Source organism: Coptis chinensis, chromosome 4 (genome assembly GCF_015680905.1).
Source record: "Coptis chinensis isolate HL-2020 chromosome 4, ASM1568090v1, whole genome shotgun sequence".
NCBI classification, from domain to species: domain Eukaryota; kingdom Viridiplantae; phylum Streptophyta; class Magnoliopsida; order Ranunculales; family Ranunculaceae; genus Coptis; species Coptis chinensis.
Genome location: NC_141459.1, coordinates 76,130,303 through 76,151,496, shown reverse-complemented (window position 1 = coordinate 76,151,496; position 21,194 = coordinate 76,130,303). Strand labels below are relative to the sequence as shown.

The window sequence follows — 21,194 nt, the reverse complement described above, 5'->3', positions numbered from 1 at the left end:
CGACCTTCTAGAGTGGAATAGATTCTACAACCAATTCTATACTAACCACTAAGTTTTCATCAAGGCTTCATCAACCCCTCTAATGGAGGTTTTAGCCTTGATTCATCAAACTAACATTTCCCATTGAATCTAAACTAAACATAATGTAAGAAATTGAGATTTACTTAATTAAACAATAATGAATCTAATTTAATGGCTGGAATGAAATAAGAACAAGAATTGAAATTAGATCTAGAATGGAAATGACCAAATTCAAATTGACAAACTAACTATTTTATTTATCTAATCAATCAGAACAATGATTCAAAGATTTAATCTAAAACAGAATTGAAATGGAACTAAAACTTAATTAATTAATAAAACTAGATCTAGAATTCTATATATTAATTTAGGTCTAACTAGCTACCATTAACAAAGAGCTAAGCTTTTGTTTTATACATCCAGATCCAAAAATCGTGCATGGGCTTGGAGCCATGTTTTTTGGGCCGAGAATCGCCCAAAACCCAATTCTTTCAAATTCAAAAGGCCTCTTCAAATGCAGTTCGCTTCAACAGACTTTTCGTCCACTTCTGCTCCTCTGATTGGGTCAAGGCTTGGACGATTGGAAATCGCTTTCCAAGCCGGTCGTTTTGACATAAGGTAGGCCCAATTCGGTGGTCCGAGTCTAAAGATATGGTCTTCGAAGTTCTCATTGACTTTGTGCATCAAGCTTCCGCGTGGACTTTGACTTTTCATCTTTTGACCAGTGCTTTACAAAGGCTTCGTCTTCTTGAATCTTGGCCTTTAATCACCTAACTCCTTAGTAACCAACCATTGCTCCTTTATCTCATCAAAGTGGCACATTCCTCATTACATAATTGACTTTGAAGCCCGAAATACATAAAACACGTGTCGGTTATTAACTCCTACTTATTACTCACATAATTGGTCTAAAAGTATGACTGCTAAGGGGTTAAAACTACAGTTTTGGGCTCTTATCAGGCTTTACAAAGGTTTTGTCTTCTTGAATCTTGGCCTTTAATCACAGAACTCCTTAGCAACCAACCATTGCTCCTTTATCTCATCAAAGTGGCACATTTCTGCACATAATTGACTTTGAAGCCTGAAACGCATAAAAACACGTAATCAGTATTAACTCTTAATTATTACTCACTTAATTGGTCTAAAAGTATGATTGTTAAGGGGTTAAAACTAAAGTTTTAGGCTCTTATCAGTAGTATAGCCTATAATGATTGTGACCTCTTAAATTCATCCGGGTATTTTTCTGACGCATAATACCTTTGATGAATAATAAAATCAGATGCCTAGATATTTATTAATGAGGACTACTTTGTCTTTTTATGCCTTAATAAATTTTCTATGCCGATATTGTCCTTAAATAAAAAAAATTGCTTAACACCTTTAAATAGAAGCAATCAGTCTTTTCATGTGGCAGTATATTAGAAAACCAAATCCACGCCATTCTCAATTGTACGCCTTAATATAAATGTCATTTAATTAGTAATAATAGGGTTATTTAATAAGAGGTTAAGAAAAGGAAAAGTCTAATCAGAGAATATGAACCGATTCTTTTCCCTTCTCTCCCATCTCTTCTGTTTCTCATAATTTTTTTTTCTCACAATGAAACTACTACAACCAAAAAAATTCCAAATTTTCAAAACAATCCCAATTCTCGGAGGAAAACTGTTCGGTCTGCATTTTCTGCAAAACCCCACTTCTCCTTCTCGACTAATATAACTAGGGCTTCTACATCTATCTCTCCCAATTGATAATGATGGTGACGTTGCCTCCCCCTCGCCATTATCTCTCTCTTCTAGGAATTTTAATGGTTGTTCAATCCAAAAATCTCTCACCCCTTCTATTTAATTCGTCACTTGATCAATTTCGTTTTATTTTAGAATCAAAGTAGCGACATCATCGTTTTGAGATGTATGTATTTGGTCACCGCTTGCTTTGAAGCATTTGTATAATCTGTGTTTGTCTGCTTCTTCGGGAAAACCTCGTGAGGCAATTAAATTTGAAAGGGTCGGACACTTCGAATGGGTTCTCTATCTTTTCTTCTTTGTTAGTTTGGAAAAATTATTTGTAGTTGTACCTGAAATATAGTGCACGCTCTATAGGCAGCAACAAACACAATGGCAAAGTGTTTGACTAAAGGTCACAATAAGAGGGGATAGTGTAATGGTTTTCACAGCTGTTGTTAAGAAGCCCACCTGAGGCATACAAGAAATGGAGTAGACAAGAATATTGGGAAAGGTTTGTGCAGTCAAGAATATCAAATGAGTTTTAGGTATGAATTTACTTACTACAAGATTCTTATGGTATATATTTTCTTCAATTTAGGATGCAGCATAGCTATGTTTTGTACTTTCATATATTTTTAACCTGTTTCCCATGGTTACAAATATATCAACCATTTTTACATCCAATTATACGAACCATGTGCATCCCACTTGACACAATTTAAAACTTTGAATGTTGGGGACTTGGAGTTGAGCAGTTGTGACTTGATTATGTTCGTGCTTTGTTTGTACCATATTATTTTTCAATGGATTTGTTGCTCTGTTAGTTAAAATCTCAAGGTGAAAGCAATCTATTAATTAGTAAAAATAGTATATGTACTCTTTTTCAACTGTTTCTTTGTGAATGCAGAAATATTACATGGCTTCTTCCAGGGAACTTGTTGGCATGGTTAGCATCCAGAAATCACCTGTCATCCATCTCTTTGGAGAATCAATTGCTAGGGCGGCAGAGGCTTTGGTCAAGAGAAGTGGTTCGTGAAGAGGAATCTGTATCTTCTTGATTGTTTTGCTCGCCCTTTCTTATGCAGCATAGCTGCCATTGAGTAGCTTTGCTTGCGCATGGAGTTACTCTTGAATTTTGTCTTTGCATTCTGCATGTTTTTGTAATGCCACACGGAAGCATTGATCCAATTATAAAACTCTTCCATTCTTTCTCTTTATATCCGAGTCTTGTTCATTTTCTTGAAAGCATCCCAATACTTAACTTTAGATGATGACAATGTATCCTAAATATAGTTTGAGTTTAGCACTTACTGCAGTCCCCTATTATCAAATCTTTAAGGTGTTGGAAGTGCTTCTGTGCAAGTATGGCAAGTCTTGCTGTGACATACGACCTTAACTTAAATGCACTCTTATCACGGTGGATACAGGAGATGACAAGTGTTTTGTCAAGCAAACTATAGAGTTGGTCTTTAAGAGTTCAAGATGATGCGGTCAAAGGAAGAACTCATAAAACTTTATATCATCTGTATTTTCTTTCCTCGGGATCATGTTTAAGCCAAGGTTCTCACCTTGTTGTTGGTGACAACTACTGTGGAAGTACTATGCATTCTAGGCCAGTATATTCCAGTACACTGGATGATGGAACAAATCTAAGTGACTCGGAAGATGATAAGCACGATGGAGAATCTTCCAACGAAGAAACTGGAGCGGTATGTTGACTTTTATGTTCTATTTATGCCTACTTGAACTTAACATTCGTCATGCATGGAGAATATTAGCTTTGGCCTTTGCACTTATACTGTTTTTCTTTCAGGTAAATAATGGATTCCGTGATGATCTAGAAAGGATTGTAGGGACAGATGATTCGACCTTTAGTGGGGTAGATCTTGCAACTCTTATTAGGAACAAATATGGTAGATCATACGATGTCCAACTAATAAAGAAGGTAAGCTGCTCAATGAGATACATAACATCAGCACTGACAAGCTGATTTTTCATATAGTGGATTCTGATGCATGCTATTTTATACTTTCTTATAAGTGAGAGAGGATGTTTTGTGTTGGATTACATTAGCATGTTCAATCTGTAAAACTGGGATTTTGGCTCACAATATTTATGGTGTGAATAGTTTTTTTTTTCTAGGTCATTTTGTTTCACCTGATGCATTGTTAATTAGAATGCTTTGATACAGGAATTCATGGGAAAAAAATCTCTTGGCTTTGAACGTTATGTGGAAGTACATGGAACAGGTTAGAGTTGTATCAGATGGACATAATTAAAGATGCACACTTGCTACTTCATTTCAATATGTTGCCTGCACTATATCTTTCTATTTAAAGAGATCAATATTCTATATCACCATGTGCTTGTGTACTCACCAGTCAACACAACCCCACACATCCGACGTGGCACAGTAGCCTAATATAGCTTTCTGAATGATAATATACATTGGTAGTATTCCTATACATGGTAAATCACAGAATTTTTTAGAATTGCCCACAAGGTTTTTGCTACAGAGTAGTAGTAATGAACCTTGAACTCTGCACAACTGCACATATGTGTTTCGACTTACTGGTTTGACTTATTTCTCTAAGAGATATTTTCCACTGACTGAAGAAGCGTATATATTGAGACTTGATGATGTAGCAAATACATTGACATGCTGGGGAGCTGTCTCACATATCCGAAGTAGCCTGTCCAAGTCGAAGGAGTGGCCCAAAATAGGAAAGGTAAAAGAACCAAGTTTTTTCATGTAAGCTGTGATAACTTACCAAATATGCAAGAATTGTTGGATCTGGACTCTTTCAACTCAATGTGGCATGCATTAAAAACTTGGTCAGATATGGACACTGCCCAAGTATCCTAATATCACAATTTTTGTTTCATTTCTATATTCATTGCCTTCGCTCTAGATTATCATGTGGTAATAATATAAACTTACTGGTGTCTAACATTGTGTCTCTACAATATTATTATATTGATATCAATATATCAAATTAGCAAAGTTTGCCTTTCCACTTCAATGCTTGCTTCCCTGAATCCCTAAGCTTTGGCACTTCAATTTTTAGTCGGTTATCACCAGTCCATGTTATTATTTTTCTTTTGGCAACTTGGTTGCCCACTAGTTGAATCACCTCCTTAATAATGCTATAAGTCTACCATTGTGTTTTTGTGATCTGCCATGCTGCTAGCACACTTATTGATGTGCACTATACATATAAGAGTGCTAACTAATTATTCCACTAATTTGCTAATCCACTAATTATCTCTCTTATTTTCTTTACTTTTGTGTGTTAGTGAACAATACTAGCTTCAAGTATGATTAAAATATGAGCATATATATCGCTAGAGTTTGTCGTTTTAATCCTCTTCGGATCTTCACAAGTCAAGAACACTGGACAGCGGTCTCCATAGACAAACTCATACCTAAGCCCATCAACGAAGGTTCAATTCCCTTCTCTTTTTAAGTACATAATAATTGGTTTCTTTTATTTTATCCTTCAGATATTATTTCCAGTGACTTCCAGGGTACAAGTACTCTTATTTTATTCATCTTATGTGACTTCAAAACAAATACTCGCCTGTTTGGAATCGAGACACGGCCAAGATAGAATATTAGTTACTGTATATACAAAAAAAAAGAACCTTTTTCTTGCTTATTCTTTTTCATTCTAATACTTCCACCTGGAATACGATCCTTCTTCTCTATGTTGGGTTAAGTTTGGAAAATCTATATTAGCTTAGACCATATTAGTATATTACATCATGAGCATCTTGGTAAACTAAATTTCAATGTTAGTTGATACTTTCAATAGGTCGTCACATCTTGATAACAAATAATTCATTTTAAAATTATATAGTTTTAGCTTTATGAGAGTGTTGGATACTTGGGTGTGTTGGACCAGAATTTAGAACGTAGGATGAACTGTGAAAGATAATGGTTCCTTCGTAGTGCAATTTCAGGCTAATCAATTGGGTAGTTCTACCAAATTTTAGAGTGAGTATTCAACCGCTGACCCAAGTAGATTATGACTACACTAACATTGTTTAGTTCATTGTCAACCAATTCAGTTCAGTTAGTTGGTTAGGTTTTTCCTTTTCATTGTGCCACTTTGAACTCTCAAGTATTATTATATGAATTTGTGCATGATGGTATTTAGAGAAAAAATCTCGATACTTTTAGTGGGATGTTTCAGTTAGTTGGTAGCTTGGAATGCTTATGAGTTATGTAATTATTGTTTCAAAATATGGCATCATACCTTTTACAATGAGCTTTGTGTGGCTCCAGAGGAACACCCTACCTTCTTAATGAAGCACCTCTTAATCCCAAAGCTAACAGGGAGAAAATGACACAGACCATGTATGAAACATTCAACGTCCCTACCATGTATGTTGCAATTCAAGCTATTCTTTCTCTCTATGACAGTGGTTGTACAATAGGTTGGTATTTTTTAGGATTGAAAACAACCTTAACTGACCTCACTCCTGTCATTTGGGAACTGTGATAAATATATTTCTTTTATTTTTTAGTTATTGTGCTGGACTTTGGTGATGGAGTCCGTCACACAGTCCTTATTTATAAAGGTTATGCTCTCCCCATATCATCCTTTGTCTTGACTTTGCAGAACGAAATTTGACAGACAAGTGAGTAGAAAGAGAAGCTTGCCTGTGTAGCTCTTGACTACGAGTAGGAACTTGAAACAGCAAATAGCAGCTCCTCAATTGAAAAGAGTTACGAGCTCCCTCATGGTCAAGTAATCACCATTGGAGCTGAGCGTTTCAGGTCCCCTTAGGTTATCTTCCAACCCTCGCTGAGACCACCTACAACTCAATCATTTAGTGTGATGTTGATATTAGAAAATTAAATTTTTATATGGAAACATTGTTCTTAGTTGTGCATCTACTATGTTCCCTAGCATTGCATATTGTATGAACAACATGATCACTGCTCTTGCACCAACCAGCATGAAGCTTAAAGTGGTTGCACCTCTTGAGAGAAAGTATAGTGTTTGGATTGCAGGATTCATTTTTGGCCTCTCTCAGCACTTTCCAATAGGTAATTAGTTTTTTTTATTTCTATTAAATGTTTTTTTTTCCTTTTGACATTGCATGTTATATTAGTGTTATTTGGTGCTTTCTATTTTTACATACTTATAGGTTGGTATCTACTTACTAGACCATGTGTTCAGTCATGAGTCACGAGGAGTCTAAAAAAAACAAAAACAGAAAAATAAAAACCAAGATGTGGTCAAGAATGGAGCTTTACATGACTTAAATGGATGCCATACTAGAAACGTTGTTTATAAAGATATGCTCAGATCTAGCAACCTTGGATTGCAATTTTTATCAGGTAACGAGGTCAGACTAAATTACACCATCTCCATTTAATTTAAGTTTACTTCACTATTTGTTTTATATTGTTGGGTGTCAATTGCCTATACACGATAGTGTGTGGCATTGGTGATGCTATATGGCAGTAAATTTGTTCCTAGGTATCTCGGCCTTGGTAAATTGGTGCTACATAAGTTCTCATAAATGATTATTTAGTCAGCTATCATCAATGACATTGCGCCATGGTGTTTTAGGTGCTCCAATTTCAAAATTATTGCTGCATAATAATAGTTTCTAACCAGCCTATGTGTACTATACAATTACATCGTCCTGTCATTGTCATTCACATGCATTGCATGTTTCCGACTTAAAAACTTACACAATTTGCATTGCAGTTTGAGTTTCTGCCACTTGGATAAACAAAGAGGGGGAGTATATAGTAGAAAGGTATGTGTTTTGTTTTGAAATTTAATTATTGGTTTAATAAATTTTATTAGTACATTCTGAGATGGAATTTTTCTACTTCAAGTCAGAGGTGCTCATACCTGACGGCATTAGCATCTTGATTAATCGTGGAGTTCAGGTCACTGAAACTGACACGCCGTTGATGTTTGACAAAGATCAACATGTGTAACACCTGTTCTACTCTATAGTCTAGACCGAATTCTTCAACAATGGTATTTCTCATTGCTACAGTCAGATAAGCTGCACCAACAATATAGCTTTGTGTACCATTTCTTCATTTTGAATCCATAGATATCCACACGATCATTGTACGTCTGGTGTATAAGTTGGAAATGTGATGAAGAACCTACACTCCATCAAGAATGTTGGAGCACAATAGTCTCATGTTCTACTGAATTGCTTACATGAGCTTTGAATTGGATGTCATACTCCGTGTAATGTTTTGTTTATACAATCCTCTATTCTTTTTGGATTATGTACTAACTATTTCAGTGCCAAACTCACATCTGAAATGAATATGTAGCAATTATACGACTTTGTAAGATTCATTATTAACAACATTTTCAAACAAAAGAGGTTTGAAAAGTTATGCCCAACTATCAATTTTAATCGGAATAAGAAGTATTTGTCATACATGTTAATTTTCTCTTTTTTTTCGATGAGTGTATATCTATTACAACTGTACATGTGTTCATATTCACATACTTTCCAATAAGATTTATTTGTTATTCATGTGCAGAGCACGTGCATTTTGCTAGTAGTATATAGTGTAGTTGTATTGGATCTCTTACCATATATTCTCCCATACGATTAAGTAGTATATAGTGTAGTTGTATTGGATCTCTTACCATATATTCTCTCATACAATTAAGTTCACTAAAAGAATGTAAATATATATATATATATATATATATATATATATATATATATATATATATATATATATATATAATAAAAAATAGCGATCGAGAGAAAACTTTACCGGCCTAGATATATTTAGTGAGAAATTTTTAATAGCGAGAAGCTGGCATCACTTACATATGCCCACCTAGCGACTTGGATACGAGTATATCATATAGAATTTGTATTTTTCTTTTTCCACTAATCAACCATCATATTAAAATTTAAACTTTAACGAGTTCACAATCTAGAAATACAATGCATTGTGGAAGAGGTCCCATGTCTTGATGGTTAATAACCCACCTAGCAACTCATGTGCCTCCCCATTAGACATCAAAAATACAAACAAACAAACAAACAAACAAACAAACAAACAAAAAACAGAAGTTACATATTTCCTTGAGTACTCCCAAATGTTTGGAAATTTTTTTTTCTCGAGATTTGTATAGATATCTATTAGAGAATTCTACTCAAAATAAAACTTACTTATTTCCTTACATAGTCATAAATATTAATTTGAATTTCTCGAGATTTGCATAGATGTCCAATATGGGGTGGAATCCTACTAAAAACAAGACTTGCTTACTTATTTCCTTATAGAGTATTAAATATTTGAATAAAAACTAAACATTATATTTCTTTGGTATTATGTTGGTTCTAATATGGAGTTTCGCACAAAAAGATGGAAAAAATAGTTGTTCTTGTTATAATTAACTAGCCTTAGAGAGAACACTACACTAACTAAAGTAGATAAATAATGGAGAAAATGAGAAAGAGAAATGTTAATGATAGAAGTGTGCATGAATGGGAGGAGGTTACCTTTATATATAACTAGGTAACCTCCTTTCCAAGATACAAGGATTACAATAATGGAAACATATGAGGAGGTGCCCCATATGGGCTCAATGGTGGGCATCCATATAGACCCACGTATTTCATAACACTCCCGCCTTGGATGTCCACTGTTATTCTAGAAATTCTGGTGGGTGCATATTTTGTTGCCTCATTAAAACCATGATTGGAAAACCCTATGGGAAAAATCAAATCTAAAGGAAAAATAGTGCATCTTTTGTAGCATTCTTTTCGATGCTCTATGACTATCCAATGACAGTTGCCTCGATCATTAAAACCTTGCTAAGGAAAACCCAGTGGGAAAAACCAAAGCGAAGGAAAAAGAGTACAACATTCCTCAGAATCATTGAAATAGTATTGGGACTTGCTTAATACCGCCTCATTAAAACTTTTACTAGAAAAATCTAGTGGGATAAAACCTAGATATAAAGAAAAATAGTACAGTGCATATGTCCTAGGACACATTCTTCAGGATGCTCCCCCTGTTCTATTACTCCCCCTGATAAAGATAAAAGTCTTTACATGGCTTAGTGGTGAATTCTGCACATGACGATCCCATATACGAGCTTCTGAAATGTATGTTTCGATAGTGATTTAGTAAAAGGTCAACAAGGTTGTCACTGATACGAATTTGCTCGACCATAATCTGCTTCTTCTTCTGAAGCTAGTAAGTGTAAAATAATTTTGGCTCAATGTGTTTTGTCCTGTCTCTCTTTATAAATCCTTCTTGAGTCTGGGATATACAAGCAACATTATCCTCATAAATAATGCTGGGAACATTTGTTATAGAAGGTAATTGACAAGAACTACGAATATGCATATATGCTCAATTAATAAACTTAACTATACACATTCAATTCACGGCTAGCTTAATGAAGAGCTAAAATTTCAAAGTGATTAGAGGAAGTTGCCACCATAGAACGCCAACAAATGGCAGTATTACCACTAAGAAATACATAACCTGTTTTGGGAGCAACACTTGTGAGGATGTGATAGAAATCCTGAATCTACATATCTCACAAACTTGTAACCTTTAGAATCCTTTGAATAAAAAAAAAACCCTAAATTCATGGTTCCATGCAGATATCTTAAGACATGATTTACACTGTTCTAATGTCTTTTAGTAAGCGCTAAGCTATACATAGCTAACAAGTTTACAGAAAAAGAAATGTCTGGTCTAGTGCATTGTTCTAGGTACATTAATGCACCAATGGCACTCAAGTATGGTACTTCAGGACCCAATACTTCTTCACTTTCTTCTTTAGGCCGATATGGCTCTTTTCCTATGTTCAGTGACCGGATGACCATTGGGGGTACTTAACGGATGTGCCTTGTCCATATGGAAATGTTTCGATCAAATTTATATCATCCACATAAACTTCTAGTATTGCAAATCCATTTACGGATTTCTTTATAATGACACATGGGCAAATTTCATCGTTTGCATACCCTTTCTTAGACAAATATTCACTAAGACGATTGTACCAAAATCTTCTAGATTGTTTCAACCTATACAATGAACGTCTTAGTTTGATTGAGTACGTACTCCTTGGTTTTGCTTCAAGCAAACCAAATCCTTCAGGGATTTTCATGTAAATATCTTTGTCTATGTCCCCATACAAGTATAGGCAGTCACTACATCCATGAGTCTCATATCTAAGCATCTTTTAGAAATTGCTAAGCTTACTTATTAGATATCTGAAAGTTGTAGCATCCATAACAGGAGAGTATGTTTATTCATAATCAATCCTAGATTTTTGCCAAAAACCTTGTGCCACAAGACGTTTATATCGAGAAATTTCATTTTTCTCGTTTCGTTTACGAACAAACACCCATTTGTAACCTACAGGATTAACACTTTCTGGGTTTGTACTATAGGTCCACATACACCACATTTATTGAGAGACTCTAATTTTGCCTTGATAGCAACTTCTCATTTTTAGCCAATCAGATCTTTATCGACATTCTTTTATATTGCATAGTTTAGTTTCTTCATTGCCCCTGGATATTTCAGCAGCTACCATATATGCAAATACATCATTGATGGTCATATCCTTTATGTCCCACACTTCTCCCGAATACACATGGAATATTGAGATCTCATTATTTTTTGGTACTAGTTCCTCTTTAGGGGTTTCCATAGGTGATTCGCTCATAATCTCTATCGGGGTTTTAGAGAAAGTGGTTATTTCGTAAATAACCTTTTCTTGAGTGTTTTGCACAACTTATTCTAGAGTATTATCGGGGCATAATTTTTCAATAGACCTCCTCTTCCGGGGCACCGAGTCTTTGGAGCCTATAGGTCTACCACACTTCTGGTATGCAACAAATTCATTTGCAAGTGTATTCAAATTTTGTCCAACAGGAACATTAATCTTAGCAAGTGTATTTATAGCTGGAACATGTGACCTAGTCACTTTTGCTGCATCATTGAATGCATCAGGTAATTTATTTGCAATTAATTACTTGTAGATGCAATATTCTCATAACCTCATATTCACACTGAGGAGTTCTGGGATCTAAATGAGACAGAGTGGGAGAATTCCACTTCAATTCTCGTCGTTCTTCAAGAATGGGTTGTCCTGCTAGGACAAGGCATTCTTCAAGAACTTTCTTATCTCCTCCTAACGGTGGGAATACTGTCTCATCAAAATACGATCCATACATTTTTAGAAAAAACATAGAAAAAAAATAAATTAATGTAACTAGACAATCACATAATAGTTACCATCACCTAATGAGGAAAAATCAAACTTAAGAAAAAAAAAAACTAAATTGTCTACCAATCAGACAAGTAATATATAGTAAAATTTAGATTTTCTAGATCTATCTAGTTTGGTAATGGTCCAAACTTAGCATCAAATGCTTCATTACTGAGAGGTTGACCATCAGCATCCTTGAAGAGACCATTACAATTCAAGTGTGTAATGTCAAATGGTATAAAAAAAACATAAATTATATCTTAGTAACAATAAATTACTAAACAATTTGATGGCATCAAACTTTCACATTCATGATTTTAAAACTTCAAGTCCCTATTTATGTTAGAACTTCAGTTTCTTGAAAACAAAATAGATCTCGGGACTTCAACAGGTTCCTAAAAAAAATAGATCTTAGAACTTTAGGTTCCTAAAAAAAATAGATCTTGGAACTCCAGGTTCCTAAAAATGGAATCTTGGAAGTTTAGGTTCCTAAAAAAAATAGATCTTAAAACTTCATGTTCCTAAAAAATTGAATATTGGAACTTTAGGTTCCTAAAAAAAAATACATCTTGGAACTTCAGGTTCCTAAAAAAATAGATTTTGGAACTTTAGGTTCTTAAAAATTGAATCTTGGAACTTCAAGTATGAATAGTAACATTCTTTATATTATATCTGACGATCTAACCATTGGATTTTTATAAACTTTTGATATGTATTTACTTCATGAGTCGTGCATCTACAGTAAAACGTTCAGGTCCATCCAACCATGGAAAGACGTTCATCTAAGTAGAAAATGAAAACTCCTTTAGTGAAACAAACCGGTTAGTGTTTTCATACCTTTGCTTTTGTGTAATAGATAACGAGTAGAAAAATATGGTACTTAGAAGTTAATAGCTCCTAGAGTCTTCGTGCTAATAACATGTTATAATTAATTAGCCTTAGAGAGAATATTACACTAACTAAAGTAGATGAATAATGGAGAGAATGAGAGAGAGAGAAATCTTATTCATAGAAGTGTGCATGAATGAAAGGAGGTTACCTTTGTATATAACTAGGTAACCTCCTTTCCAAGATACAAAGATTACAGGAATAGAAACATATGAGGAGGTGCTCCATATGGGCTCAATGGTGGGCATCCATATAGACCCACATATTTCATAACAGTTATAACATTTTCTAATCAGTGTTATCAAAAGTTGGAACATTTTTAAGTATAATTTATTTCTACACTTTAAGCTCTTTCTCAACTAACAAGTTCTAATTTGACCTCTCGTACAAATTGGGAGGGGCTCACTATTATGGTATATATTCTATTTATTTATGTTATTAATATCACATTTAATCAAAGTTGGAATCCACATATTAACAAATCCTTCCTAATGCCGATACTAGAATATGGTACTACAACAATAAATCTAATAATTTTTCTATTTAATTGTTTGTGAAAACTTTTTAGGTTCCTCTATCTACTTTTGTTTTTGTTTAACCATTTCAGTTCATTCTCATCGAAAACGAATGATTTACATTTGAAAATATAGTATCATAATACATAATATTTTATTTAGTAGCCTTATTTTTTCGAGTTTTGTGTAGATATTAATAGAGAAACCTACTCAAATTAAAATTTGCTTATTTCCTTACAGAGTCAAAGAGTTTTAAATATTTGAAAAAAAAAAGTTCATCATTATGGGGAAAAAACAGTTATGTTATCAGTATGGCAAAAACAAAATCAATACAACAAACTTGGAAAGAATGATGACGATGAAGAAGCGTAGTGTAAGACAACTGCAAACAAGATCATTTTAGATTTTGATTTATTACTTTTATATATTAATATTATCTTTGCCACCTTGCAGTTGGAAAGTTTTTTTTTTATGTTGTTTCCAGTTATCTTGTCTCCAAAATGGCAAATCTAGGTTGTTAAATTAGAAAATAGAAATAGAAAGTAGTGGAAATTAGTTAGCTTTAACTAAAAGCCAAGTGTGTACCTCCATCTTCCCACTCTCTAATCTCTATATAAGAAACTCTCTTAGTTAGTTATTTCTCCTCTCTTGTTCTACGTTTCGTTTTGTTCTTCAAAAAAAAGAAAGCTAGTCTCCCTGATAGTTTTAACTTTTGTTGTTGAGCAACAATATTATTAGTAAGTAAGATATGGTTGATGTTAAAGACAATGCAACATATCCTATTAATGGTTTGGGTTGTGGGGAAGTCTATAAACCTAGGATAAAGCTTGTGCTAAAGAGGAAAAGAGATCCTGATGATGAAGAGATGAAAGTCTTGGAAAATAGTTTCTAGGGTTGATCATGCAAACAATGACGAAGCCGAAGTTGAAAAGACTTCGAAAAACGACAATGCTCCTCGAGCAAAAAAAGGTGCAGAAGATGAGGAGATTGAAACAATGTTTGGAAAGAAAAAGAGGAGAGTGGAGAAAATTTTGCTGAAGATATTGCTTTGTATGTGGAAAAGGTTATTGCTGAACTTGAAGTGGCAGCAGAAGAAGATGTTGCACTTAATGAATTGTCTAAGCCGGCAATGAACAAACTAAAGAAACTACCACTTTTAACTCAGGTTCTTTTAAGGAAACCACTTCAACATGAGTTCCTAGATCATGGTGTGTTGACCCTTTTAAAAAATTGGCTAGAACACTTACATGATGGAAGCATGCGCAACATAGCGATCAGAACTGCAATATTAGAGATATTAACTTATTATCCAATTGATTTAGAGCAGTTTGATAGAAGGGAGCAACTGAAGAAAAGTGGTATCGGCAGGGTTATTATGTTATTATCGATATTTGATGAAGAGAGTGATAGCAACAGAAGACTTACCCAGAATCTAATTAATATATAAGTGGAGTAGGCCAATATTCAATAACACTATGACACAGTATGTAGACGTGAGAAGGGAGGATGAGGAAAGAGTAGTCTACAACATGCCAACAAAAGGAGCTGCTAGGTTAGAGTATAAAGAGGTTGATCTTGATGTATCACAATTTTTGGAGAGGGACAGACCACAGCTACTCGCTCTCTTCAATGCAACATGCTGTGAGACCAAAATCAATGGCGATGGATTTTGTTGTGCGCCCTCTTTCCAAGATTAAACTAAAGGAAATTAGAGCAAGGGCAGGGCAAATTGTTAATGATGATCAATGGCGCCTAAGGGTGTCGAAAAACTTGCAGAACTTGAAATCTCAAAATAAAAGGCCACTTCAAGCCATGAAGCTCAGCGTGGAAGGTCGTTAAGCCGTACTATGCCTTTAGGCAATTGGGACACACATGGGGACACAAATCCTTCTCGACTGTTGTTGGTTGTATTGACTTGTTAGTATTTACTACATGTAAAATTTGATTTCTTTAGTTAATACTTTCTGATGTACAATACGGTTGTAATGCATATCTTCTTGGAATTAGCCTTTATTTGTGGCAAATATATTCTTTGCATGTGGCATACTGTTGTTTTTTTTTTTTTTTTTTGAAACTGTTAGGGGTTGGGCAGACCCCAACCTGCATTGATTTATAACCTTGAGTATGCGTACAACTCCACTTGCATTTTCTTATACTATTACATTTAACTTCTCTTGTAGAGGACATATAGTAAAATTAACTTCTACAATACTCATGCTACATGTTTTTGCTAATAAAAATTTGTTGCCCTGTTACATATATTCTCTATAGATTTGCTTAACCCCAATGCTCTCAAAAGCTAGTTTATGATTCCTAATAATAGACTCCATAATGTTCATGCAGATTGGAACCTAGGAGTGGCCTGCAATCCATTAACTATGTTAACTGCTCTTAATGATTTTGAGTTAACCTCTAGTTGCTGTAGACCTATCATTCTGGCTCCTTGTAATCCTGCTTCAATGCCCAACATCTCCTGGACCATGATTGATCTATGTTTAGAACTACCATTATAAATAAGTAGGATTTTCCCTTCCTTGTCTCTAATGAGTCCTTTGTATCCTGTGCTCTTAGGTTGCATTGTTCCATCTGGATTAATCATAGTTGTCTCTGCCACTGACATTGTGAAGACCCTAGGTTTTAGAGTTGTATGTAGTCCTAACTGATTCAACACTTTCTGCTGAGTTAGTTACATCCTTCAGCTCCTTCTGCAAATATACTTTTATCTTCCTCAAGATATCATTAGAAACATGTAGAAATGTACGTATGTTGCTTCCCTTTAAATATTGAACTGTTCCTCTCATTCCAGATTCCATATACTACTGCACAAACCATTGCTCTTATTACTTCCAAATCAGTTGAGTTCCTCCTAGTCCTTCTCATGACTGAATACCAATACTGTCTTAGTTCATCATTATGGGGAAAAAAAAATTTATGTTATCAGTATGGAAAAAAAAAAAAAAATCAATACAACAAACTTGGAAAGAATGATGACGATGAAGAAGCGTATTGTAAGACAACTGCAAACAAGTTCATTTTAGATTTAGATTTATTACTTTTAGTAATATTATCTTTGCCACCTTGCAGTTGGATTTTTTTTTTTTTTTTTTTTTTTTTTAAGTGGAAATTTTATTAATAATGATAACGAGTTTTACAAATAATTAGGACAAGCGTGCAACAAGCTGCGCCGTAAGTCCTTTCTGAATGGCAAATCCTATCCTCCTAAAAACAAACTCGTTAGAACCAACTGTCATTACATTGCAGTCCATAACTTTCTGCAATCTCTTAAGGAGCTCAACGATTTTTGTGCCAAGAAACCAAAAGTGTCAAAACCGAAAGGAATGAAAAATGCCGGTTAGCTCTACAAGCATCCTCGTGTTTCTCAATTTTCCCGCCACGCTCTATTTAGTAGCAGCTTCACCCACCTCAAAGACTCCATTCCCAAACCCTACCAATAGAGAGGCTCCAGTTACATCAACACATGCATGCCTCCCCTCGGACCAACCAGATCAATATATCCAGCGGCGAGTGTCGATCTCCCTCATTCGGATCGTGAGAAAATTCACAAGAGCCTCCTTCTTCACTGTACCCGATACTCCAAAATGCATCACATAAAATATCTCCGACATGATCATGTCGGTATTTGAAACACAGGAAATATCTACAATGTGCTGCATGGTCCCCAAAAGCATCTAGTCGCTCTTTTTTGCAAACAGGGCCACGAGGCCACCATCGAGTACAAAGGAATCATAAGGCGATACGGAGAATAGAACGATACTCTACGCGACATCTGGCCCAAGTCCCTCCATCGAATAGCAAGTAGGAAATCCTTTGCATGTTACATTTGTAAGCATCCCAATGACCGCTTTTCGACGAAAGCAGATAACATAAACTCCCTCTCAAGACCAAAGAACAATCTTACCATAGAACGCTTCCGCAAAAACTTTTGTGGTTTTGAGGGGACGGTAGCACTCACGACCATAGAACCGAGGTCAAAATCGGGTGAGACGGATACTCAATGCACTACTAGCAACATCAAGAATCTCATCCAAAGGTACTGGGCGAACTCCTCGAATGTGGTTCGAGCTCGGAGTCGACGGCGAGGAGGCCACAAAAGCAAATGTAGAGACATCGGTGGCACAATAAATACCTAAACCGCCCTAGAGCGTAATGGGAGTGTCGATAAAAAACGCATAATGTAAATCACCGAAGCCGGGACCATCGAAACCACAATACCACGGAGAACAACTGCGGAGATGCCGATCAAAAGTCCGAAATGCCTCTGCGAAAAGGATGGTGGACAAGTCACGAATCGCAAAGACCAACTTAGAGAGCCCAACACAAGCTCGTAAGGCGAACTCCTGCTCACACCGTGGGTCTTCTAATACTGACCAAACGGTCCATCACAGTCATAGCCTTGTCAATACGCTTGCGAAACAAGACTCATGACAAAAGATGCATCGATCTAATAACCGCACCTCCAAGCAACCCGACCCCTGGCGAGGATGGGACAAATCAAAGGAAAGAGACCCGGGGGGTAGAGCGGCGTGGATCTAGAGTTGGCCAAAATATCTCGGTTTTGGCCACATTAAGAACCAACCCATAAGAAGGTCCTTCTTCCCCGATCATACCCAAAGCTGTCGCCACTGCGTATCCCCCCGTGAGTCCCATCATCTAGGTACCATGCACAGTAGCAATAATAACGACACAACCGGATTAATTCGAATAATAAGAGGATGCGACACCGGTGCAAATAGAAGGGACCCGGAGGGTCGCCTTTGGACCCCAGATAGACCATATGTAGCCATCCCCATGTATAACCTCGCAGTGACAATACAAGTACTTTCGACCCGGGGCAATAGGCGGGCATCGGATCACGAACCTCTTTCAACATGATAGTCCGATCAACCATGTTAAAAGCATTCTCGAAAATCTACCAAAGAAAGATAGAAGAGAGCTATTGTCGCTGTTAGCATACACCATACGGTTGACAGCGTGCAAAATTGCCTCTGCTCCACCAGAAACACCCACCCCATACTGGAAATCCTGTAAGTACGCAACCACATCTCTGGAAACTCCTCTCATTGCAATCTTAGAGACCAGACGACGCCAAACCATGCCCACATCTATAGGACGAATACTGTTATCCGGCTTAAGAAGTGGGGTAAGCGGAGCACTCGCTATGAATTCCGCTAACGTCTGTGGACATCGTCCCTATAACCAAAGATTCACCACAGGGGTCAATGCATCTAGCAAATCAGACGATATAGCTGCTGCAGCACCACTCATAGCATCCAACAAATGCTGAGCTCGGAGACTATCACGGCCACAAGAAGTGCCTTTCGGAAACGACCTAATGCATGACAAAAGGTTATCTCTCTCTACAAATAAAGGAGGCTCAGCAAAAGGAACAGTTGGTCTCACAGGTGGTTGTCGCATTGGGTGTTTCTCTTTTAATGCTTGGATAGTCTCCGCCGAGTTAGGGGCGACCCCTGATGATGACAACACTTTTACCGCTGATGTAAAATGTCCATCGAAGAACCTTCCTCAGAAGCATCGGCCTTTATTCCGAAAGTAGAAACAGTCGGCTGGGGTGGCTGGATTGAAGGAGGCTCTATCGCAGACTCTAGAGGCTTAAACGATCCACCAGGCTCGTTCCATATTGTCAGCGCATGTAGTATCTGTTTCTGCTGAAGGTTTTTCCTAGTACCAGATCGACGTTCCTGACGATTCTGTGGTTGAAAAACCTGTAGAGTGCAGCACGGGAGAAGGAGAAGACGAACCCATGACAAAACTGCACTAGGATCAGCCGTAATATCCCAGAGAGCAGACTTCAATGCACCAGAAAATGCCAAACGACATGCACGTGGTATACTTTTCACAGTGCGAAAGGGTATACGGAATGCCCTATCAATTAACGTCTCATCAAGAGAGGGAACAACACCCGTGAGGCCTCTGGATAGCACTAGCGTCTCCTTGTGATGAGAGTGCAGATTGCACAGTCATAGGGATAGGCGGTGGTTCTGGTATACCGACAATAAGACATCCCAACTCTCCATTATCAGTCATTTCCGGTGGTTTTGTGATGCCTCCTGAATGACGACATGGTATGGTTAATGCATGCATGCTGAGACAGTGACCACATATCCATTTGTTCACCGTTTTCAAAAAGTTAAGAAGGGATAAATATAAACTTATGTCCTTCTTAATCTTATCCCGCAGGCTATCTATATCTCCTTGACCACCCATGTGCTGTTTCTTGATGTGAGTTTCGATATCTGAAACCCAAAAAAAGCGCCACCACCATTGGCCCCATCTTTGCACATATCAAACTCACGCGAAAGGGCAATGCACATGCTTCTTCCGAGAGAGCATGGTGACGACACCCTATGCTCTACCAAACCCAAAAACCGTCGGATAAATCCAAACCACAACCAACAAGAACACTATCATACACCCAACCCAAACAACAAACCTAGCATCAAAACAAACCCAACTTCATCAAAACCAACAAACAATCATGCCCATCTAATCAGTTAACCAAACCACAGTCTGAAATAGTTCGAAGACAAGAAATTCACATTAGGTAGGTGCCATTCGTATCAAGTTTGGTAGCACACTCATACAAGAATGAGTGAATGACTACTCCAGTTGTACTTCAAACACCATAGATTAGGCAATCCAACATATATTGCGACGATGTTGTTGGGTGCTACAAGGGTGGAGGGGCTCAGGTGGTGGGTGAATTGGGCAGTGCTGTTGCTGTTAAATGGTGGTGAAGAAAAAGCGGGATGCAATAATTCCAATCTCGCTGTGGGTTATGTTGTGGCGTGTCTGTAGTGTAAGAGGGATGGCAACCGAAGGTGTGTTGGTGACAATGGAATTACTTCTTGTTCAAAAAGGAAAGGGTGGTGGTGGTGTTGCACGAGTAGTGCGGCGAAGGTGGAGTTGGTGGTCGATGGGAGATGATGGATGGGGATGATTTTGTGGACTGACGTGGTGGAGATTATGAAGGGCGGTGGTGGTAATGGGGGTACAAGATGATGGATGATGGTGTATGGTGGTGCTGGCAACCGATGGTAGTGGTGGTGGTAAAGGGGTTTTGAAAAGTGGGGTATAAAGAGAACGAAATTGATAAGTGGGGAGTGGGTTAATGGAAATTGGGTGATGGCGTGAGGAGTTGGTGAAGGTTGTTGACTGGTGATGACGGGACAAGGTGGTGCTAGTGGCGGCTGCCGGTGCTGCACGAGAAGTGCACCATGGAGCTGGTCATGGCGAAAAGAACGTGAACAGTTTTTTTTTTTTTTTTCCCCCCTCCAAAATGGCCAATTTTAAAGCATTTGAATTGTCAATCTTTAATTAGTTGCTGCATATTCAACCAGCCCAGGAGCTCCAGTTCAGTTTCTCGAGTATGTTTCTGTTCTTACTTGTTATTATTTCCAATTGAATTGTTTTCTAGTTATAGAGTGTTGGATTTTGTATTTTTTTTTTTAATTAAAGTGTTGATCCTTTATAGGAAGACTTGATATTTGTACTAGGCCCAAAATCTCTAGCTACACTATTCCATAGCCGAGTGTCTGGGAGTCCCCTCCCCACTATCGTAGGTGGTGGCTCACCTTACATTAATGAAATTAGAGTTTCATGGCCACCACCTTGATGCTTCAAGAATGTAACTTGGAATCTTGGACGCATCTTCTCCTAATATAGTTTTCTCTTTTATCATACTTCAATGGAAAAAATTCAATATTTTCAGATGTCGTATTGTAGTGATTCAAATCTCTAAATCATTGTAGAAATCA

General features: G+C 36.9%; 1 protein-coding gene and 3 pseudogenes across 1 annotated transcript; 3 read left to right on the top strand and 1 right to left on the bottom strand.

Annotated features, from left to right (window-relative positions):
- Positions 1 to 3,183: 3,183 nt before the first annotated feature.
- On the top strand, positions 3,184 to 4,065 carry LOC147504852 (uncharacterized). Its single transcript, XM_086604096.1, has 3 exons — positions 3,184 to 3,454; positions 3,559 to 3,690; positions 3,937 to 4,065. Exons 1-3 carry the CDS (start codon positions 3,347 to 3,349, stop codon positions 3,997 to 3,999), a joined length of 303 nt encoding a protein of 100 aa, XP_086460222.1. The 5' UTR covers positions 3,184 to 3,346; the 3' UTR covers positions 4,000 to 4,065.
- Positions 4,066 to 5,773: 1,708 nt separating this feature from the next.
- Positions 5,774 to 6,801, top strand: LOC147504851 (actin-66-like; annotated as a pseudogene).
- A 3,259-nt stretch (positions 6,802 to 10,060) lies between these two features.
- Positions 10,061 to 15,237, top strand: LOC147504850 (protein IWS1 homolog 1-like; annotated as a pseudogene).
- Positions 15,238 to 18,282: 3,045 nt separating this feature from the next.
- On the bottom strand, positions 18,283 to 19,644 carry LOC147504849 (uncharacterized; annotated as a pseudogene).
- Between the last annotated feature and the right edge of the window lie 1,550 nt (positions 19,645 to 21,194).